At 66.8% G+C, this 16,362-nt stretch overlaps 5 protein-coding genes across 7 annotated transcripts; 4 read left to right on the forward strand and 1 right to left on the reverse strand.

Moving 5' to 3' along the window:
* Positions 1-45: 45 nt before the first annotated feature.
* Positions 46-2,886, reverse strand: RPUSD3 (RNA pseudouridine synthase D3). Its single transcript, XM_054640176.2, has 9 exons — positions 2,749-2,886; positions 1,439-1,506; positions 1,320-1,364; positions 1,134-1,230; positions 938-1,045; positions 785-869; positions 589-715; positions 368-507; positions 46-287 (listed from the first exon to the last, which is right to left on the reverse strand). The coding sequence occupies exons 1-9, from the start codon at positions 2,781-2,783 to the stop codon at positions 117-119; spliced, it is 876 nt and encodes a 291-aa protein (XP_054496151.2). The 5' UTR covers positions 2,784-2,886; the 3' UTR covers positions 46-116.
* On the forward strand, positions 1,893-3,137 carry JAGN1 (jagunal vesicle mediated transporter 1). The gene is made up of 3 exons (XM_054640177.2): positions 1,893-2,053; positions 2,254-2,351; positions 2,430-3,137. Exons 2-3 carry the CDS (start codon positions 2,263-2,265, stop codon positions 2,890-2,892), a joined length of 552 nt encoding a protein of 183 aa, XP_054496152.1. The 5' UTR covers positions 1,893-2,053; positions 2,254-2,262; the 3' UTR covers positions 2,893-3,137.
* A 125-nt stretch (positions 3,138-3,262) lies between these two features.
* Positions 3,263-7,633, forward strand: IL17RE (interleukin 17 receptor E). Of its 2 annotated transcripts, XM_077184284.1 has the most exons (16): positions 3,263-3,373; positions 3,453-3,468; positions 3,949-4,104; positions 4,190-4,296; positions 4,367-4,490; positions 4,562-4,701; positions 4,784-4,852; positions 4,953-5,019; positions 5,108-5,295; positions 5,449-5,496; positions 5,600-5,645; positions 5,763-5,911; positions 5,982-6,050; positions 6,128-6,179; positions 6,255-6,356; positions 6,532-7,633. In XM_077184284.1, the coding sequence occupies exons 1-16, from the start codon at positions 3,263-3,265 to the stop codon at positions 7,137-7,139; spliced, it is 2,052 nt and encodes a 683-aa protein (XP_077040399.1). In that variant the 3' UTR covers positions 7,140-7,633. The 2 variants fall into 2 exon arrangements, with proteins under 2 accessions (XP_077040399.1, XP_054496037.2); XM_054640062.2 differs by having other exon boundaries at positions 6,128-6,356.
* Positions 7,634-7,721: 88 nt separating this feature from the next.
* IL17RC (interleukin 17 receptor C) lies at positions 7,722-12,427 on the forward strand. Its single transcript, XM_077184283.1, is given in 18 exon segments — positions 7,722-8,029; positions 8,032-8,169; positions 8,243-8,264; positions 8,348-8,721; positions 8,909-9,020; positions 9,087-9,131; positions 9,289-9,428; positions 9,624-9,683; positions 9,838-9,892; positions 9,991-10,175; positions 10,263-10,313; positions 10,396-10,441; positions 10,552-10,664; positions 10,772-10,840; positions 10,906-10,963; positions 11,145-11,240; positions 11,316-11,354; positions 11,805-12,427. Coding segments are annotated over 18 exon segments (2,412 nt in total). The 5' UTR covers positions 7,722-7,828; the 3' UTR covers positions 12,413-12,427.
* A 672-nt stretch (positions 12,428-13,099) lies between these two features.
* On the forward strand, positions 13,100-16,281 carry CRELD1 (CRELD disulfide isomerase 1). 2 transcript variants are annotated; one of them, XM_054640101.2, is made up of 10 exons: positions 13,100-13,320; positions 13,773-13,855; positions 13,934-14,044; positions 14,129-14,220; positions 14,317-14,493; positions 14,580-14,675; positions 14,765-14,848; positions 14,960-15,055; positions 15,139-15,282; positions 15,387-16,281. In XM_054640101.2, the coding sequence occupies exons 1-10, from the start codon at positions 13,126-13,128 to the stop codon at positions 15,605-15,607; spliced, it is 1,299 nt and encodes a 432-aa protein (XP_054496076.2). In that variant the 5' UTR covers positions 13,100-13,125; the 3' UTR covers positions 15,608-16,281. The 2 variants fall into 2 exon arrangements, with proteins under 2 accessions (XP_054496076.2, XP_077040677.1); XM_077184562.1 differs by having other exon boundaries at positions 15,774-16,281.
* The last annotated feature ends 81 nt before the right edge of the window (positions 16,282-16,362 follow it).

Below are 16,362 nucleotides of genomic sequence, written 5' to 3' on the forward strand. Positions count from 1 at the left end.
GAAATGCATCCTCTGTGTGCCAAGAAAAGAACTGAGTGCTGGGCCTCCCAGACAACGGGGGGGATTTTAATAGGGTGGCAGAGAGCAGAAGGGTGTCCATGGCAGCACCATGGCTCCTAGTGCTCAGGCAGCCCCAGAGAGCGCAGAGTGTGCAGGAAGTATGGTGGTGGGGGGGCACGGAGAGGGCCCTCAGGCAGCACTAGCTCCTGCAGGTGGATATGGAGTGGGAGGTGATGGAGCTGCCGTGGAGAAAGCCCCAGCCGGGACAGCAACTCCTCGTCCAGTACCTGCAATGTGAGTGGGCAGCTCAGTGGGATCACTAAGGCTGTGCTGAAAGCCCCACCCAGCACCCAGCCTGGCCACGGACCTGTGTGTGGGTGGGGGCAGATTCGGGGCTCAGAAAGAAGGGCACTCCCAGCACCCTGCCCACGCGGGAGGAGTGCTTGTGGTCACCCAGGGCCGGACACAGCAGCAGCGTCAGGTGCACCTGGAGCTGTTCTGGGAAGGCTGGGGAGGAACAGGGACAAGATGAGATTGCAGGGGTCAGGAAGGGTGCCTGGGGTGGTGGAGGTGTTGGGGGCTACTCACCCGTCCTGGGCTGGAGCTGGAGGAGGGCACAGCCCCCCACAGCACTCAGAACCCGGTAGCGTGTCAGGGTGCTCTTCACATCCTTCCTGGCCAGGCTGCGGCGTCCTGGGGCTGGGACTGGCACCACCTGCAGAGCACAGCCCTCAGCACTCCCTGGGGTATGCCCTGTGCCCCCAGCCCACTGGCACCCCCTTACCATGGCTCTGTCCCTTTGCTGCTGCCAGCTCAGCCCTGTGGAGATTTCACCCTCCACCTCTGCCGGGACTCCCACGGTGATGGCACTGCAGGGTAAGGTGGTGAGAAGGGGACAGGACTCCCATGCCAGCATGGCAGGGTCCCAAGGACTCACCGATATGTGGCAGGGTACTGGCCTCTCCAACGAGCATCAGTGAAGAACTGTTGGAGCTTCTTAGTGGTGTGGTAGCAGCTGGACAGGAGGACAAGGCCAGAATACTCCCTGTGGGACATGGCTGCTTGAGACCTGGAGGGGGAAAGGCAGCCCCAGCTCCACCCCAGGACCTCCAGCCTGAACCCTCCTACCACACCTGGCAGGAGCCTTCACCACGTGGAGATCAGCAGTGAGGCCCAGGCGTCGTCTCAGTGCCGGCAGCAGCATATCCAGGCTCAGGTCCCCGGAACGCCCTGTGGAGATGCTGGCAGGTCAGCATCTGCTGAGCCCCCCATGCAGACACCCCCACCCCTGCAGACCTCCACTGCTGTCCTGTACTCACCCAGAATGGGGAGGCCAGGGGGCTTGTTCAGTGCCAGCAGGGCTCCTAGTGAGGGAAAGTCTGGTCAGGATGTACCTCCCTCAGTGTCCCTTGTCCCCATTTTCCCCTGTCGCAGGTACCTTCCCGGTGCACCACGGAGCCCTCCAGCAGCCTCAGCGTCTCCTTGGGGCCCAGCAGCCGCCTCCACCTGCAGGGGATGGAGTGGGCAGGGGGACACACGTGGGACTTCCTTCAGTACCTACCCTGCACCCCACTCTGCGTGTCCATAAATCTCACCCACCACTGTCCGCCCTCCTCCCCACGTGTCTCTGCACCCTCACGCTTCCCCGGCCCCTCTGTGCTCGCACATCTGCAACCCCACAGGTACGTCCCCAATCCCCCAACCCCGCCATAACCCCAGTTCATAACCCCTCTGTACCCGCGCGTATGCATCTCCAGGTGCCAGCACACCCGTGGGCGTGCACCCCTGAGCGTACACACGCACCTCGGAACACCCGCACATGCACGCACCCCCTGTATCCACCCCTGCCCCCCGCTGACCCCACGGCGCGCACTCCCGGTCCCGGGCGCGCCAGCCCGCGCGCGGCGGTGGCAGCGGCGGCGGCAGCGGCGGCGCTCCCGGTGCCCGCCATGGCGGCGGGGCCGCGCCTGCGCCGAGCGCTGCCCCCGGCATCCGGAGCCGGCGGCCGCGGCCATAGAGCAGCGGAAGCGCGGGCAGAGGGTCCCGCCCGCAGGTGCGGCACGGCGGGGAGCGGCGGGCCGGGGGTGTCACCCCCGGGGCGGTCACCGCGGGGATGTCCCGGAGGGCAGGGCGGACACGGGGAGGGAGCCCCGGGGCTGTCGCTGTGGGAGGGAGGCCCGGGGGGCTTGTGGCGGGGCTGCGCAGGGGAGGCGGGCGGGGAGGGCGGCCCCGCCTGACGCGGTGTCTCCCCAGGACAGCGCCATGGCCTCCCGCGGGGGTCCCCGCGCCGCCGGCACCGACGGCAGCGACTTCCAGCACCGGGAGCGCGTGGCCTCGCACTACCAGATGAGGTAGGTGTCCCCTTTCCCGGGATCCCGGGGGGACACGCGACCCCAGCAGGCCCTGATGACCCTGCACTCTCTCCCCAGCGTGACGCTCAAGTCGGAGATCAAGAAGCTGATCTACACGCATGTGGTCATCTGGCTGCTGCTCCTGGCCCAGATGGTCGTGGGGCACCTCAAGCTGCTGCCCCACGACCAGGTGGCCATGCCCTACCAGTGGGAATATCCCTACCTTCTCAGCATCCTGCCCTCCCTCCTGGGCCTCCTGTCCTTCCCCCGCAACAACATCAGCTACCTGGTACTCTCCATGATCAGCACCGGCCTCTTCTCCATAGCTCCCCTCATCTACGGGGCCATGGAGATGTTCCCCATGGCACAGCAGCTGTACCGCCACGGCAAAGCTTACCGCTTCATCTTCGGCTTCTCGGCCGTCTCTGTCATGTACCTGGTGGTGGTGGTGGCCGCGCAGGTGCATGGCTGGCAACTCTACTACAGCAAGAAGCTGCTGGACTCCTGGTTCACTAGCACGCAGGAGAAGAAGAAGAAATGAGTGGGGATAGGTGGGCTCCGTGAGGTGCTGAAGCTCTGCAGTTCAGTCCTGTGGGGCAGCGCTGGCGCAGCTCCGGTGGGTGGGGGATCCCCGGGGACCACGGGGTGGGTGTCTGATCCACACCACGGCCCCGGGCTCGCATGCAAGGGGGAGACCCCCGAGGGCCGGGGCCGTGGAGGGTCCCTGGGGTGCGTGCCCCTTCCTCCGCGCGCTGCTCTATGGAAATAAAGCACCGTCCGCTCTCCCACGCGTGTCTGCGCCGCAGGAAGCGCCGCCCGGCGGGGTGGGGGGGCCGGCGGGGCCGCACGTGCCGGTGCAGGAATGCGGCGGGGCCGGCCCGGGGCGGGGCGGGGAGCGGCGGCGCTCGACCATGGGGCGCCCGGTGCTGCTCGCCGCTGCCGCCGCGCTGCTGCCGCTGCTGCTGCTGCTACCGTCCGGGACCGGGGCTGCCGTGACCCGCCTGCGGGTCTCCGCCAACTTCGTGAGCGCCGGGGAAGGGAAGTGGCGGGGGAAGGTGGGGGGCGGGCGGCGCCGCGCTCACCCCGTCTCTTTGCTTGCAGGAGTGCCGGGCCACCGGTGAGTAGCGGCGGGGCAGGGCTGTCAGCGCGGAGCTGCTCCTGCCCGGCCATACCGGCTCCGGGGTGCGGCGGGACTGTGGGGCTTCCCCCGCCCGCGGCTACTGGGGCCGGGAGGATGGGGGGCCGAGGGCGGGGCGCTCCAGGTTTCCGGGGCACCGGGCTCCCCGCTTCCGAGGACTCCCGGTCCCCGAAACTTCCTGGCTCTTGGGGCTCCCCGCCTCCAAAGGCTCCGGATCTCCGGAGTTCCCTGTTTCCGAGCACTCCCGACCCCCAAAGATTCCCGCTTCCGAGGACTCTGAATCACCGAGGCTCCTGGTTTGTCAGGACTCTCGATCCCCGGGGCACCTCCCTTCCGACTACACCTCCCCGGCACTTCCCGGGGCTCTCCCCCCTTTCCAAGCACTCCCAGTCCCCGGGGCTCCCGCTGCCTACGGGACCCCCGGCGCACGGCCGCCCCCCGTCTGCTCTCCCCCTGCAGCCGACAGGACGCTGAGCCGCCCCCGCTGCCGCCGCCCTTCCCGCCCCGGGCCGCCGCTGGAGCCGCCCGCGCTGTCGCTGAGCCGTGCCCGGCTGTGCCTGCCCGCGCAGCCCTGCCAGCCCTGCCTGCGGGTGCGCCTGGCCCTCCCCGCCTCAGGTACGGCCGGGGGTGGCATCCCCGCGGCGGGGGACACACAGCCAATCCCCTCACCCATGTCAGCACCCACGCCGCTTTCTCGCAGAGCTCGGCGGTGTCCGGGGACTGCACCTCACATTCCTGGAGCTGGGCTCCAACCGGGCTGGCTGGCTGCAGGTTTGGCAGCGACGCCGGGTGTCGGGCAGCTCAGCGGTGAGTCTGCGCTGGGCGTGGAGCGGGGCACCGAGGCCCGGACCCCGCTCTGACCCCCTGCTCCCCGCAGTGGCAGGTGCAGTTCGACTGCTTCCCGGCAGAGAGCGGGCGGCAAGTCCTCGTCTCCCTTCGCACCATCCCAGATCGGGGCTTGGTCCTAAGCTCTAGCCACACGGTCACCGCTGAGCCACCCGGTGAGACTGAAGGGCCTGGGAGGTGTCCTGGGGGGACGCCGGTTCCAGCTGACCCCCTGCCTGCTCTGCAGGGCCTGTCTTTACCCATGCTTGGCTCCCTGAGGTTCGGGCCATTGAGGTGCGGGTGCCCGCGGGTCCCCCCCTCATGGTGCGGCTGTGCCACCAGCTGGCCCTGGAGTGTGAGGAGCTGCCCCGGCCCTTCCACCAGCAGGTAACAGCTCTGCCCCCCGACACCCCCGTCCCAGACTGGAGGGACACAGTCCCTGCCAGCTGATGCTCCCTCCTTGTTGCAGGTGCTGGTGCCCGGAGGCCACCACATCTCACTGCCGTATGAGTTCCTGGTGCCCTGCCTGTGCATTGAGGTGGGTTGCCCTCCCCTATGGCCATCAGAGCCCCTTTGTCCTCGCATGAGGAGGGGTGGGGGGCATATGCTGCTCTGACTATCATGCTCTGTTGCCCCAGGCCTCCTATTCCCACCACGACAGCCCACGGAGCAAACACTGCCCCTTCCATGACCGGCCAGATGCCTGTGAGTGCCTGGTGCCTGTGGGGAGGGGAGCTGAGTCCCAAGGGTGTCCCTGAGTGTCACCCCACCCCACTGATGTGGTTCCCCACAGATGGCCCCGAGCTGTGGTCCTCAGTGCACTTCCACGACTTCAGCACCAGCAGCAAGGACCAGATGGCGATGGTGCTGAGTGCCAGCTGCGCCCTGCACCCACGGGCCACCCTCTGCTGGAGGGAGGCAGCAGATGAGGCTGCACCCTGTCACGACATCCCCAATTCCACGGCCAGCGAGGATGAGCAGGTGAGGGCTCCTGATCTTGAGGTGTCACAGGATGTGGGACCATGTCACTTACTGGGGCATCCCCTGGATCTCAGGGTCCCTGTAGGGCAGTGGGTGGGCACTGTGGCTGTGTGGGTCAGAGATGGTAACTGTGACACACTCCATTTGTTCCAGGTGTACATACTGGACAAGGTGGACGTGCACCCCCAGCTCTGCTTCCGAGTAAGTCTCTGTGGGTGGGTGGGCACCATCTCGGAAGGAGCTGGGGGGCTGTGGTGGGTGAGGGCAGCTCACCCTGCCCTTTGCTGATCCCACCTCCCCTCAGTTCTCCTACAAGAACAGCAGCCATGTGGAGTGTCCCCACCAGTCAGGTGAGTCCTATGAGCAGGAGGCAGCCCTTGGCTAAGCACAGCCCTGCCCTGGGGTCCCTTGCACCCCTCACCCTCTTGGGCATCCTGCAACCTCCCCTCTCTCTCTGAGGGCCACAGAGACTGCCTGGAATGTCTCAGTGAGTGTCTGGGGGCTCCAGCTGCACCTGCACCTCACCTCCCGCATCCCTGCAGCCTTCAGTGCAGCCCTGTGCCAGCGCCGGGGTGGGCAGTGTGAACCCGAGGCCCCACTCTACACTGTCACACAGGTGAGTGCTGCAGGGCTGGGGGGACGTGGTGGGGACAGACCTGCACTGACCCTGCCCTTGTACTTTGCAGCCAGAGGGCTCTGCTCCAGGGGAGTTGGCGCTGCTGCTGCCAGTGCAGGTCCTGGGCAGCTGTGTGCTGGTAAGGTGACCCTTGTGCAGTCATCTGTGCTGTGGGGGACCCAACACGGTCCCCCTCTCACCCAGCCCGTTCCCCAGGTGTGGCGCTCGGACGTGCATTTTGCTCGGAAGCAGCTGCTCTGTCCCGATGGTGAGAGAGGGTTCTGGAGGGGACTCAGGGGGCAGTGGAAATGGGCAGACAGCCCCCTTACTGCCCCTCTCCCAGTCTCCCGCAGGCACTTCGGGCTGCTGGGGCTGGTGCTGGCACTGGGACTGGTGGTGACTGTGCTGCTTCTCAACTGCCGTGGTGCCTGGAGGCCAAATGATGGTAAGAAGCACCCAAGGGGGCTGCAGGAGGGACGGCAAGAGGGACTGGAATGCCAGGGGGTGCCAGTTCCTGGGCTGCAGGGGGTCCCAGGGTGGTGGATGGCACATGCTGTTGCATCCCAGGGGATGCCAGGACATGGAGCTGAGCTGTCACTACTGTCCCCTCCACCCTGCAGGTGTCCCTGGCAGGCGCCCTGTGCTGCTGCTGTACTCGCCCGACTCAGAGGAGCACCTGGGGCTGGTGTGTGCCCTGGCCGAGCGGCTGCGCACAGGGCTGGGCTGTGACGTGCGCCTGGACCTGTGGGAAGCGGGTGGCCTGGGCCAGGCGGGTGCCCTGCCCTGGCTCTACGCCCAGCGGGGCCGCGTGGGCCGCCAGCGCGGCACTGTCCTGCTCCTCTGGAGCCGGGGCAGTGCCCGGCTCTTCCATCGGTGGCAGGTCGGGATGGCTGACGGGACGCCCGGGGATGCCCATGACATTTTTGGGGCAGCCATGGCCTGCCTGCATGGGGAGCTGGGGGCGGCGAGCCGCGGCGGTGGGTGGGTCCTGGCGTACTTCAGCCGGCTCTGCAGCCCCCGCGACGTCCCCCAACCCCTTCGGCCCCTGCCCACCTACCGCCTGCCCCGACAGCTGCCTGGGCTGCTGGGGGCCCTGCGGGGCAGCCCCCCGGCCCCTCGGCACTGCCGCTGGGGCAGGGCAGGGGGCCTCCTGCACCGGCTGCTGGACATGGGGGCTAGGGAGGGCAGTCCCCCGCCCCGGCCCCCCGGGGCAGCGTCTGGCACCTGAGCGCCCAGGCTGGGCCTGAGCTGGGCATGGCTGCAGGGGGTGCAGGGCTGGGTGCAGCCCCCCGGTGAGGGCAGGGGTTCTGCCAGGAAAAGGCAGGGCTCAGGAGAGCGTGTGCCCACTGCGGCAGCAGGAGGGGCACCCGTGGGTGCCCCGGGAAGGGCGGCAGGGGTCCAAGCAGGTCTGGCCTCAGCCATGGAGTGTGCTGCTGGGGCTGGAGTGAGCATCTGTGGCCAGGAGCGGAGATGCTGTCCCAAGCAGGGGCAGCTTTATTCCCATAGAGGAGAGCCCGTAGAAGCCCCTTTGGACGGCACAGCCGAGCGAGGAGTTAGGGTGGTGCAGGAAGAAGCTGAGAGATGGGGAAGCTCCCTGCCCAGCCCATGCACAGGTGGCTGGAGGGGCGGGTGCTGGGCTCAGCCCGGCCCGGCTCTTTGCCTCCACACTGCCAGCAGGACTTGGTCTGGGGTGGAAGCAATAAAGGTGTCATTTCACCCTGCCCTGTTGTCTCTCTGGTGTACCGGGGGAGATCTGTTGGTGCCCTGGAGGACCGGGGGCTGCCCAGTGCTCCTCTGCAGCATGGAGGGGCAAGAGGACGCACCCGGCTGGGCACAGCCTGTACCGGCACGGCTGCCACACCGTGTCCCACAGCCGCGGCGGCTGCCTGGGGCCAGCCTGGCACCGTGCCCGTGGCCATGGAGCCGACTCGTCTCTGTGGGGCCCCAAGCCCTCCGCAAGGGTGGCGGGACGCGGAGCCCTCCGCGGCCGGTGCGGGCGCAGGAGGCCCCACCCCAGGGCGGCTGCTGACGCCACGCAGGGAGCCGGGTGTCCGGGATCAGAGCAGGAAGCGGGAGCCGCTGGCGGCGGTGGGGCCCGTGGAGCCGGGAGAGGGCTGCCGGGGAGTAGCCGGCGTGGGGCCGGGGCACCCCGAGGCCCCGGCCCCACCATGCACCCACTGGGGCAGCTCCTGCTGGTGCTGGTGATGGGGTTGGCAGGTGGCCGTGGGGACCCCCGCGACACCCTGGCCTGCTCCCAGGTGGGTTGGTGTCACCAGCGCGCAGGCATCGGGCACCTGGCACCACTGCCGGCCTCACCCCTGCCTCCCCCAGGGCCTCACCTGCCGCCTCTTGGGTAAGTGCCATCGCCCTGCCATGGCCCCCGCCCCACCCGGGGCATGGGGACTCCACCCCACACTGCCCTCTGTGTCCCCCCAGACACCGATGTGCTGTGCGGGACAGAGCCCCCGGGGCCCAGGCAGGAGCTGGCCCTGGCCCGTCTGCGGCTGGAGCCGGCGCTGCGCTGCACCGAGCCCACGGCCTGTGCGCCCTGCCTGGAGGCACGGGTGCGCCTGGCCTTGCCACCTGCCGCCGGCACCGGCACCGAGTCCCACCTCTCCGTGCAGCCGGGCACCGCTGGGACAGAGGACAGCGGTGATGGGCGACAGTGGTCACCAGTTACTGGGGCCACCCCATCCCAGCCCAACGTTACTGGGCTGCTGCTGCTCTCTGGGCACACGTTTGCCTCATCCCGCTGCGTGGCCGTGGAGGTCTGGGCACCCTTGGGCCCCACACTGCACGGCCGAACCATGGTACGTAGGTGTGGGGCACTGGGGGTCAGTGTCCCTGCACTGTTGGTCCCTGGGCACTGGGGATGTGGGTGCTGGCATCAGCACATCTCTGTGGCATGGGGGTCCCGTTCCTGTGCCCCAGGGAGGTGGGGTGGGTGCTGGCGGTGCCGGTGCCTCACCGCAGTGAGGTGGTGGTTTTCCTGCCCAGGGCTGGGTGATCTTCCGGTGCTTCGAGGCTCCGCTGGGCTCCGAACTCCACATCTCAGCATACATGAACTCACGGGGCCGGCAGAGGCTGAGCCAGCAGCAGCGGGTGCCAGGTAAGCCCCGGCAGGTCCCCTGCAGTGGCCCCAGCCCCTCTGCCCACTGATTCACTGTCCCCACAGACTGTTCGTGGCCCGCAGCACAGGATGCTGTCCCCCAGTGCCAAGGTAGGTGCTGGCATCATCCCACCTCGGTTTGCATCCCTGGGGAGAGCCGGGCAGTGGACACCAGGGGTGAGAGTGACCCTGGGGGTGCCGTGCCCCATGCCATGGTGCTGGGCAGGCAGTGCCAGGACCGGGGTTACCTGAGCTGCCTCTCACACAGTGCCCAGGCTGCGGGTGTCTCCGGGGCAGAAGGAGGTGGTTGTGGAGGTGGAGGGGGCTGCAGCAGGGCACAGCTACACACTCTGGCTCTACCACAACCATAGCCATGGCACCAGTGGGCCAGGGCGTGTGGTGACTATGGTGAGTATGCACCCCATTCCCTGACCTCCTGCCCTGTCTGTTCTCCGGTTGCTGCCCTCCTCCCCATTCCCGAGAAGCCATGTCTGTGTTATAGGCGGTCTGCTGGGAGAGGGTCCCCTGGGAGCAGATCCCCCTGGGTGACCCTGCTGGTGGCGATTTGCCACGGGGTGACCCACATCTGGTTGCTGGTAGCAGAGCAGTTCCATGAACTATGTCCTGTCCGCTGATGAGGTGCTGCCCTGCCTCTGCCTGCAGGTGGGCATCTGACCGGGCACTGCAGGAGTGCCAGGATAAGTGGCCACTAAAGAGGGGCTCCAAGCTCCATAGATCTCCCTCTGGCATCCCAAAGGGGCCGGCCAGATCACAGTCACAGCATGAATACTTTTCTTGTCTTTTTCCCCACTCCCAGGTCTGGCCAGAAACCCAGGACCCACTACGGGCCACCCTGTGCCCCTTCTCTCACGGTACCTTCACTCTGAGGCTGGGCTTTAGGGGTCTGGGACACAGGGGGACTTGAGGGGACACCACTGGGAGTGACACTCCTCTCCTGGTGCTGCTGCAGATGCTGAGGCCTGGGAGCGACTGTGGGCGCAGAGCCGGCTGGTCCTGCACATCGAGGGGCAGGTGCTGACCTCCTCCCTCTCAGCCCCCTGTGACCTCCTGGCTGAGCTGGTGCCCTGCTGGCAGCCAGTGCCCTCCGGGCCCTGCCAACCCCTGCCTGGCCTGCAGCAACCTGCCAGGGGGAAGGTGAGGGGCTCTGTGGGGCACTGTGGGGCACTGGGGGCTTTGGGAAGGATGGTGGTGACAGTTATGGAGCATCCTTTGCACTCACAGGGACCACAGGAGTTTGGAGGGCTGCGGCCACACCCCAACCTCTGCGTGCAGGTAGGACACTACTCTGCCCCACAGCTGCCCCATGGGCAGCCCCACATCTCCCCCAAGCACTGTTAATCCACTCTCTGGGCAGGTGTGGAGCGATGGACAGGTCCGGCTGACTCAGTGCCTGCGGGACCGTGAGTATTGCTGGGGTGGGAGGGTAGTGACAGCCTGTGGGTGCAGCTGATGGGGGGGGCCCTCCTTGGCCTCCCCTCACCACCTACCCAGCCCTCTGGCACATTCCCAGGAGCGCTGCCCGGCCGCCCTGATGACCTCCTGCTGCTGGAGCGAGGGGGGAATGCCTCACTGTGTGCCGTGGAGAGGGGTGCCTGCACACCCCTGGCCAGCTTCACCAGCAGGGTAAAGAGCAAGGGACCTCCATGTCCTGGCAGAGTGGCACTGGTGGCACAGGGACCCCTGTGTCCAGCAGTGGTGGCACTGCTGTCTGACCTGCTGTGTTGTTGCAGGGAGCAGGGCCCCCTGGCCTGCTGGAGCAGGATCTGCAGCAGGATGTGGCAGCGGGGCAGTGCCAGCAGGTCAGTGTGAGTGGGCAGTGGGCAGGGACTGGGCAGTGTCTGACATGTCCCTGTGTCCCCCACAGCTGTGGCACCCATCAAACAGAACTGGGGTTACACTCTGGACCTGTCCCCTGCACAAGTGTGAGTGTTGACAGCCACGGTGTAGGAGAGGAGGGATAAGGGAGGGCTGAGGGAGGGCTGAGGGAGGGCTGAGGGAGGGAACCCCCCCTGTGGAGTCACTGGAGACCCTCCCCCTGTGGAGCCACTGGAGACCTTTGTTGGGTGCCGGGGGCCCTACGTGGATGCAGATCCTGCCCTGCAGACCTGCGTACCCACTGGGCACTGGTGTGGATGGGGGTGCTACTGGGAGCTGCCTGTCTCCTACTGCTGCTCTTGATGAAGAAGGAGGACATGAAAGGTGAGTGGTGCACTTCTGGGGGCTGTGCCTGGCCTGGGACCCCTCCTGGGACCTCACTGCCTTTCCTCCCTGCAGGATGGCTGAAATCCCTGAGGGCTGGCTATGGCTCCAGTGGTGAGTGTGGGTTGAGCCTGGGGCCTCGGGGGGAGTGGGCAGTCTGTACCTATCCCAGAGGGCTCAGAGGACAGACTGAGGGGTCCCCCACCCAGATTAGTTCATGTTTCCCTGCCTGATAGGGTAGGTAGGGGTGTAGGGAAACAGAGAAGAGGGTGAGAACCCTGTGGGGGGTGGGAGGGGGCAGATTGCAACCTGCTTCCCACCATGTCTGTCCCTTAGGGTAGGGAAAAGTTTTGGCAAGGGGATTGGGGGACTCAGGTCAGTGGTGGTCTCAGCTGCTTCCCATCGTGGCTGTTCTTTAGCTTGGGTACAGGTGGTGCTGCAGGGCTTGGCTGACAGAGGCAGGGGATGGTCTCCCCCGTGGTGGGTGCTTCCCAGCATGGCTCCCACCACAGGGTGGGTACAGGGTGCCTAGAGGGATCCGGGCACTGATGATCTCCCCCTCAGGTCCGCTGCAGGGCCGGCGGGCCCTGCTGGTGCACGCAGCAGAGCCGGTGGCGGAGCGGGCAGCGTGTGCCTTGATGGCAGCTCTGCACTCACTGGGCGTGACGGTGGTGGCAGCACCGGGAGGTGGTAGCGGGGTAGCAGCTTTGGGGCCACTGCCCTGGCTGCACGCCCAGCACCACCGGGCGCTGCGTGACAGTGACACCATCATCCTCCTCCTCTCTCCGGCAGCCGTGGCTGCTGCACAGCAGTGGGACGCCAGGGCCAGGGTTGTGCCAGAGTCCGGGGCCGCTGAAAGCAGCCTTGGACCCTGGCACAACCCTGACCCTGACGATGTCCCCACTGTGGCACCCTGCGAGGTGTTTGCGGCGGCTCTGTCCTGTGCCATGCCGGTGTTGGCGGTGGCCCACGGGCACTACGTGGTGGCCCGGCTGGAGGCCTTGGTGCCAGCAGTGCCCCCAGCGCTGCGGGCAGCCCCTGCCTTCGCACTGCCCAGCGAGATGGAACGGTTCTTGCAGGCGCTGGCAGGCCCAGCTCGGCAGAGGGGCAGGTCTCTAGAGCCACACGTGGCGGCGGTGGCTGAGGCTCTGCAGCGGGCGGTAGGAGAATAAAGGGGTGACAATGCTTTTGCTGAGTGTGAGTCCAGCTCTGAGCCCAGCAGGGACTGGGATGGGTTGGGAAGGGGTGATGGGGTGGACTCGGATGGCATGGAGAGGGATGATGGGGAAGTATAGGGGCAGGAAGGGGGCTGGGCTGTTTGGGGCGTGAAGGGGAAGGAGGTTTTTTGGTTGGAGGGTGGATGGGGAACTGGACCAATTCGGAGTGGTGGTCGGGAACTGGACCAGCTCATTGGGGCATGATTGGCAACTGGGACAGTTTGGGGGAAAAATGTGAGAACAAATTGGACCAGTTTAGGGTGAGATGAGGGGGAACTGGGCAAATTTGGGTACAGTGAGAGGGAACTGGACCAGCTTGAGTGGAGGGGGTAAAGCCACCTGGTTTGGCTGGGGGTGGGAGGGATATTTAGAGGGTCCCGCCCAGGCCAGGAGAGGACGGGATGGTGCGGTGAGGTGCGGTGAGGTGCGGTGAGGTGCGGTGCGGGCAGCCCCGCTCGGTGCGGGGTCACCGACAGCAGCCCGTCTGCACACCCCCGTCCCGGGCCTTTGCCCGCGGCCCCTTTAAGGCGCGGGTGGGCGGGCCCAGGGCGCAGCGCTGATTGGCTGGGAGCGGGGGGCGGGCGGTGGCGGCGCGCGGCCATTGGCGGGGGCGGGCGGCGCTGAGTCAGCGGGCGCGGCCCACGTGGTGCGGGCGGGGCGGGCGGACGATGGGGCCGCTGCTGCCGCTGCTGCCGCTGCTGCCGCGCTCGCCCCGGCGCAGGGGGCCCGGGCTGGGGGGGGCCCTCCTGGGGGCCGCCCTCCTCGGGGGGGTCCTGCTGGCCGTTCGCGCCGACTCCGACCCCCACCGAGACGGGGCTGAGCCGTGCCGAGCCTGCCGCGGCCTCGCCGACAGCTTCATCAGGGTGCGCGGCGGGGGAGCACAGGAATGATGGAGGCCGCGGCGAGGGGGCACACGGGGGCAATGGCACCGAGGGGTGCTTCGTGGGGGAGCTGGGGGTCAGGGGACAGTGATGCGAGGGGCCCACGGGTGGCAGACGTGGGGGACATGGCCTGGAGGTGACAGTGAGCGGGGACGAGGGGGGTTCTGGGTCGGGTGATGTGGTTGGGGGCCCAGAGGAATCACAGACCGGGGACATAAGGGTGGTGACAGGGCCCGATAGAGGGGTGGTTTGCGGGGGACAGTGGTGAAGTAGAGGCACTCCTACAGCCTTCCCAGGGGCACCATGCCTAGGCTCTGGGGAGGTGAGAGGGTGGCAGGTCCCTGGAGGTGATGTGTCCCGTGGAACCCTACGGATGGAGAGGTTATTGGGGGGAAGGGTTCCATGCCTGCACTGCTGCTCCCCCATGCACCCAGGGCCTGGAGCGGACAGAGCATGAGGGCTTCGGTGGGGGTAACACAGCCTGGGAGGAGGAGAAGCTGTCCAAGTACCAGCACAGGTAAATGATCCCATTGAGAGGCTGGGGCACCCCAGCTGCTGCAGAAGTCATACCCCACACTGGCTTATGTCCCTGCAGTGAGACCCGTCTGCTGGAGGTGCTGGAGGGTGTCTGTGCACCCTCAGACTTTGCCTGTCATCAGCTGCTGGAGCGGAGTGAGGAGCACGTGGAGCAGTGGTGGTTCCATGAGTGAGTCTGGGGGCAAGGACAGGAGGATGGCAAGGGGCACAGGCGGATGGCAGGGGGCTGAGTGCTGTGTCTTCCCCTCCCCAGGCAGCAGCAGCACCCTGACTTTTTCCAGTGGCTGTGTGTGGACAGGCTGATGCTTTGCTGCCCGCCCGGCACCTACGGCCCGGACTGCCGGTGTGAGTAACTGTGGGGTGAGCAGGGTGCTGGTGGGGCTGGAGGGGCTCCCCTGGCTGCTGCCCTCTGTGCCAGCTGGCTGGTCTCTCCCCGTGCAGCCTGTGCGGGCGGGCCCCAGCAGCCCTGCAGCGGCAACGGGCGATGCGATGGGGACGGCACGCGCCGCGGCACCGGCCTCTGCGTCTGCAGCCCGGGCTATGGCGGCCCCTTCTGCGCCGAGTGCGGGGATGGCTACTATGAGGCCTCGCGGAACAAGAGCCACCTCGTGTGTGCTGGTAGGTGGGGGCTCTGCTGGTGCTGTCCAGCCTGGCTACAGGCAGCTCCCCCCTGCCTGTGTCCACGTGTCTGTCACTACCCGCAGAGTGCTACCAGGCATGCGGGCGCTGCACGGGTCCCGAGGACTCCAGCTGCCTTCGCTGCAAGAGGGGCTGGGTGCTGCATGAGCACCGCTGCATTGGTGAGTGAAGGCCAGGGGTGAGCTCAGGGCCATGGGGGCTGCGTCCCTGGAGCTGAGGCTCAGTGGGGCCATCCCCATCTCTCCTGCAGATATAGATGAGTGTGGCACAGAGATGGCACACTGCCGAGCCAACCAGTACTGCGTCAACACAGAGGGCTCCTATGAGTGCCGAGGTCAGGGGGAAGGGGGGGTTTTCATGCAGGTGGCTTTCCCTGCTTGGGGTCAACCCTGTCTGGGCTGGGAAGGAGCTCTGGCAGCAACTCTGGCTCCATTCCCTGAGGCAGACTGCTCCACGGCTTGCATCGGCTGCATGGGCGCTGGGCCGGCTCGCTGCAAGAAATGCAACAAGGGCTACTGGCGGGACGGAGCCAAGTGTCTGGGTGAGTGCCTCCCATGAGCTGGGGGGCCATACTGCCCCCTCTTCACTGCCCAATCCCTGCCTGACCCCTGTCTCCCCCCCCAGACGTGGATGAGTGTGCCAGTGCCGAGGAGCCAGTGTGCACAGGGGTGCAGGAGGTGTGTGAGAACACAGAGGGCAGCTACCGGTGCATCTGTGCCCAAGGCCATGTCCGCCGAGACGGGCAGTGCGTGGAGGACAAGCCCCCTGGTATGGCCTAATGCAGTGTGGGGGGACATTAGGCAGGGGGTGTGGGACATGGGGGGGGGCTCTTGCTGGTCAGCTGTGCCCTCCCATGAGTGTTGTCCATGCAGATGCCCCAGAGAAGGGCTTCTTTGATGACGTGACTGATGACGAGGTGGTGGTGCTGCAGCAGATGTTCTTTGGTGTGATGATCTGTGCCCTCGCCACGCTGGCTGCCAAGGGTGACATGGTCTTCACCGCCATCTTCATTGGCGCCGTGGCTGCCATGGCTGGCTACTGGCTCTCTGACCGCAGTGACCGTGTCCTCGATGGCTTCATGAAGGGCAGATAGCTCTGGAGCTGCTGGGCACAAGCAGAGGGGCAGACTCAGCTTGGGGTGCAGGGCCTCCCCTAAGCAGGGCTGGCTGCCAAGGCTGCATCCTGTAGATGATGCTGTGCCCTGCATGCGTCCCCCAGCCCCCCCTTAGCATAGGGTCTTGTTTTCCCTGTCCCTGCAGAATGAGCCAGGAGTACCTGATCCTGGGGGCTCCCACACAGCCCCCTCTGGATGGAGGGGTGATGCCAGGCAGTGCAGCATCGTGTGGGGGGCACAGCATGCTGCCCCCAGCTCCTCGTGCTCTGGAGGAGAGGCCTGGCATTGTTACAGGTGAGGGGGTGGAGGGGCAGGTGAGGGAGGGAACCTGCTATCTGCCCCCAGGCTGGGGCTCCTGGCCCTGTAGGATTCCCCTCCCATGAGGCCATTCCCTGTGGGAGAGCGGGGGGCTGGGTCCCCCCATGCCCTGAGCTGTGCAGCTGGGAGAGATGCCCCCCCATCCCTGGGCAGAGCCCATCTCCCCTCCCAGGCTGGGGGCCAGGGCCCTCTCGCCACTGGCAGGGTGCTGTGCTGGTGAGGGGGCCCTGCTGGATGCATGAGTGTGGCCATTGCATTTGTCCGTGGTTTGTCCGTCGGGGTGTGCCCATCTGTCTGTGTGTCCATATCTCAGGAAATAAAGCTCTGCACACCCAGCTTGGCTGCTCAGAGTAGGAATTGGTGGGAATTGGGGGTGCTGCTGCCCACCATCTCTTTCACATGCCAACAGGACCGTC

Source organism: Agelaius phoeniceus, chromosome 11, assembly GCF_051311805.1.
Source record: "Agelaius phoeniceus isolate bAgePho1 chromosome 11, bAgePho1.hap1, whole genome shotgun sequence".
NCBI classification, from domain to species: Eukaryota; Metazoa; Chordata; class Aves; order Passeriformes; family Icteridae; genus Agelaius; species Agelaius phoeniceus.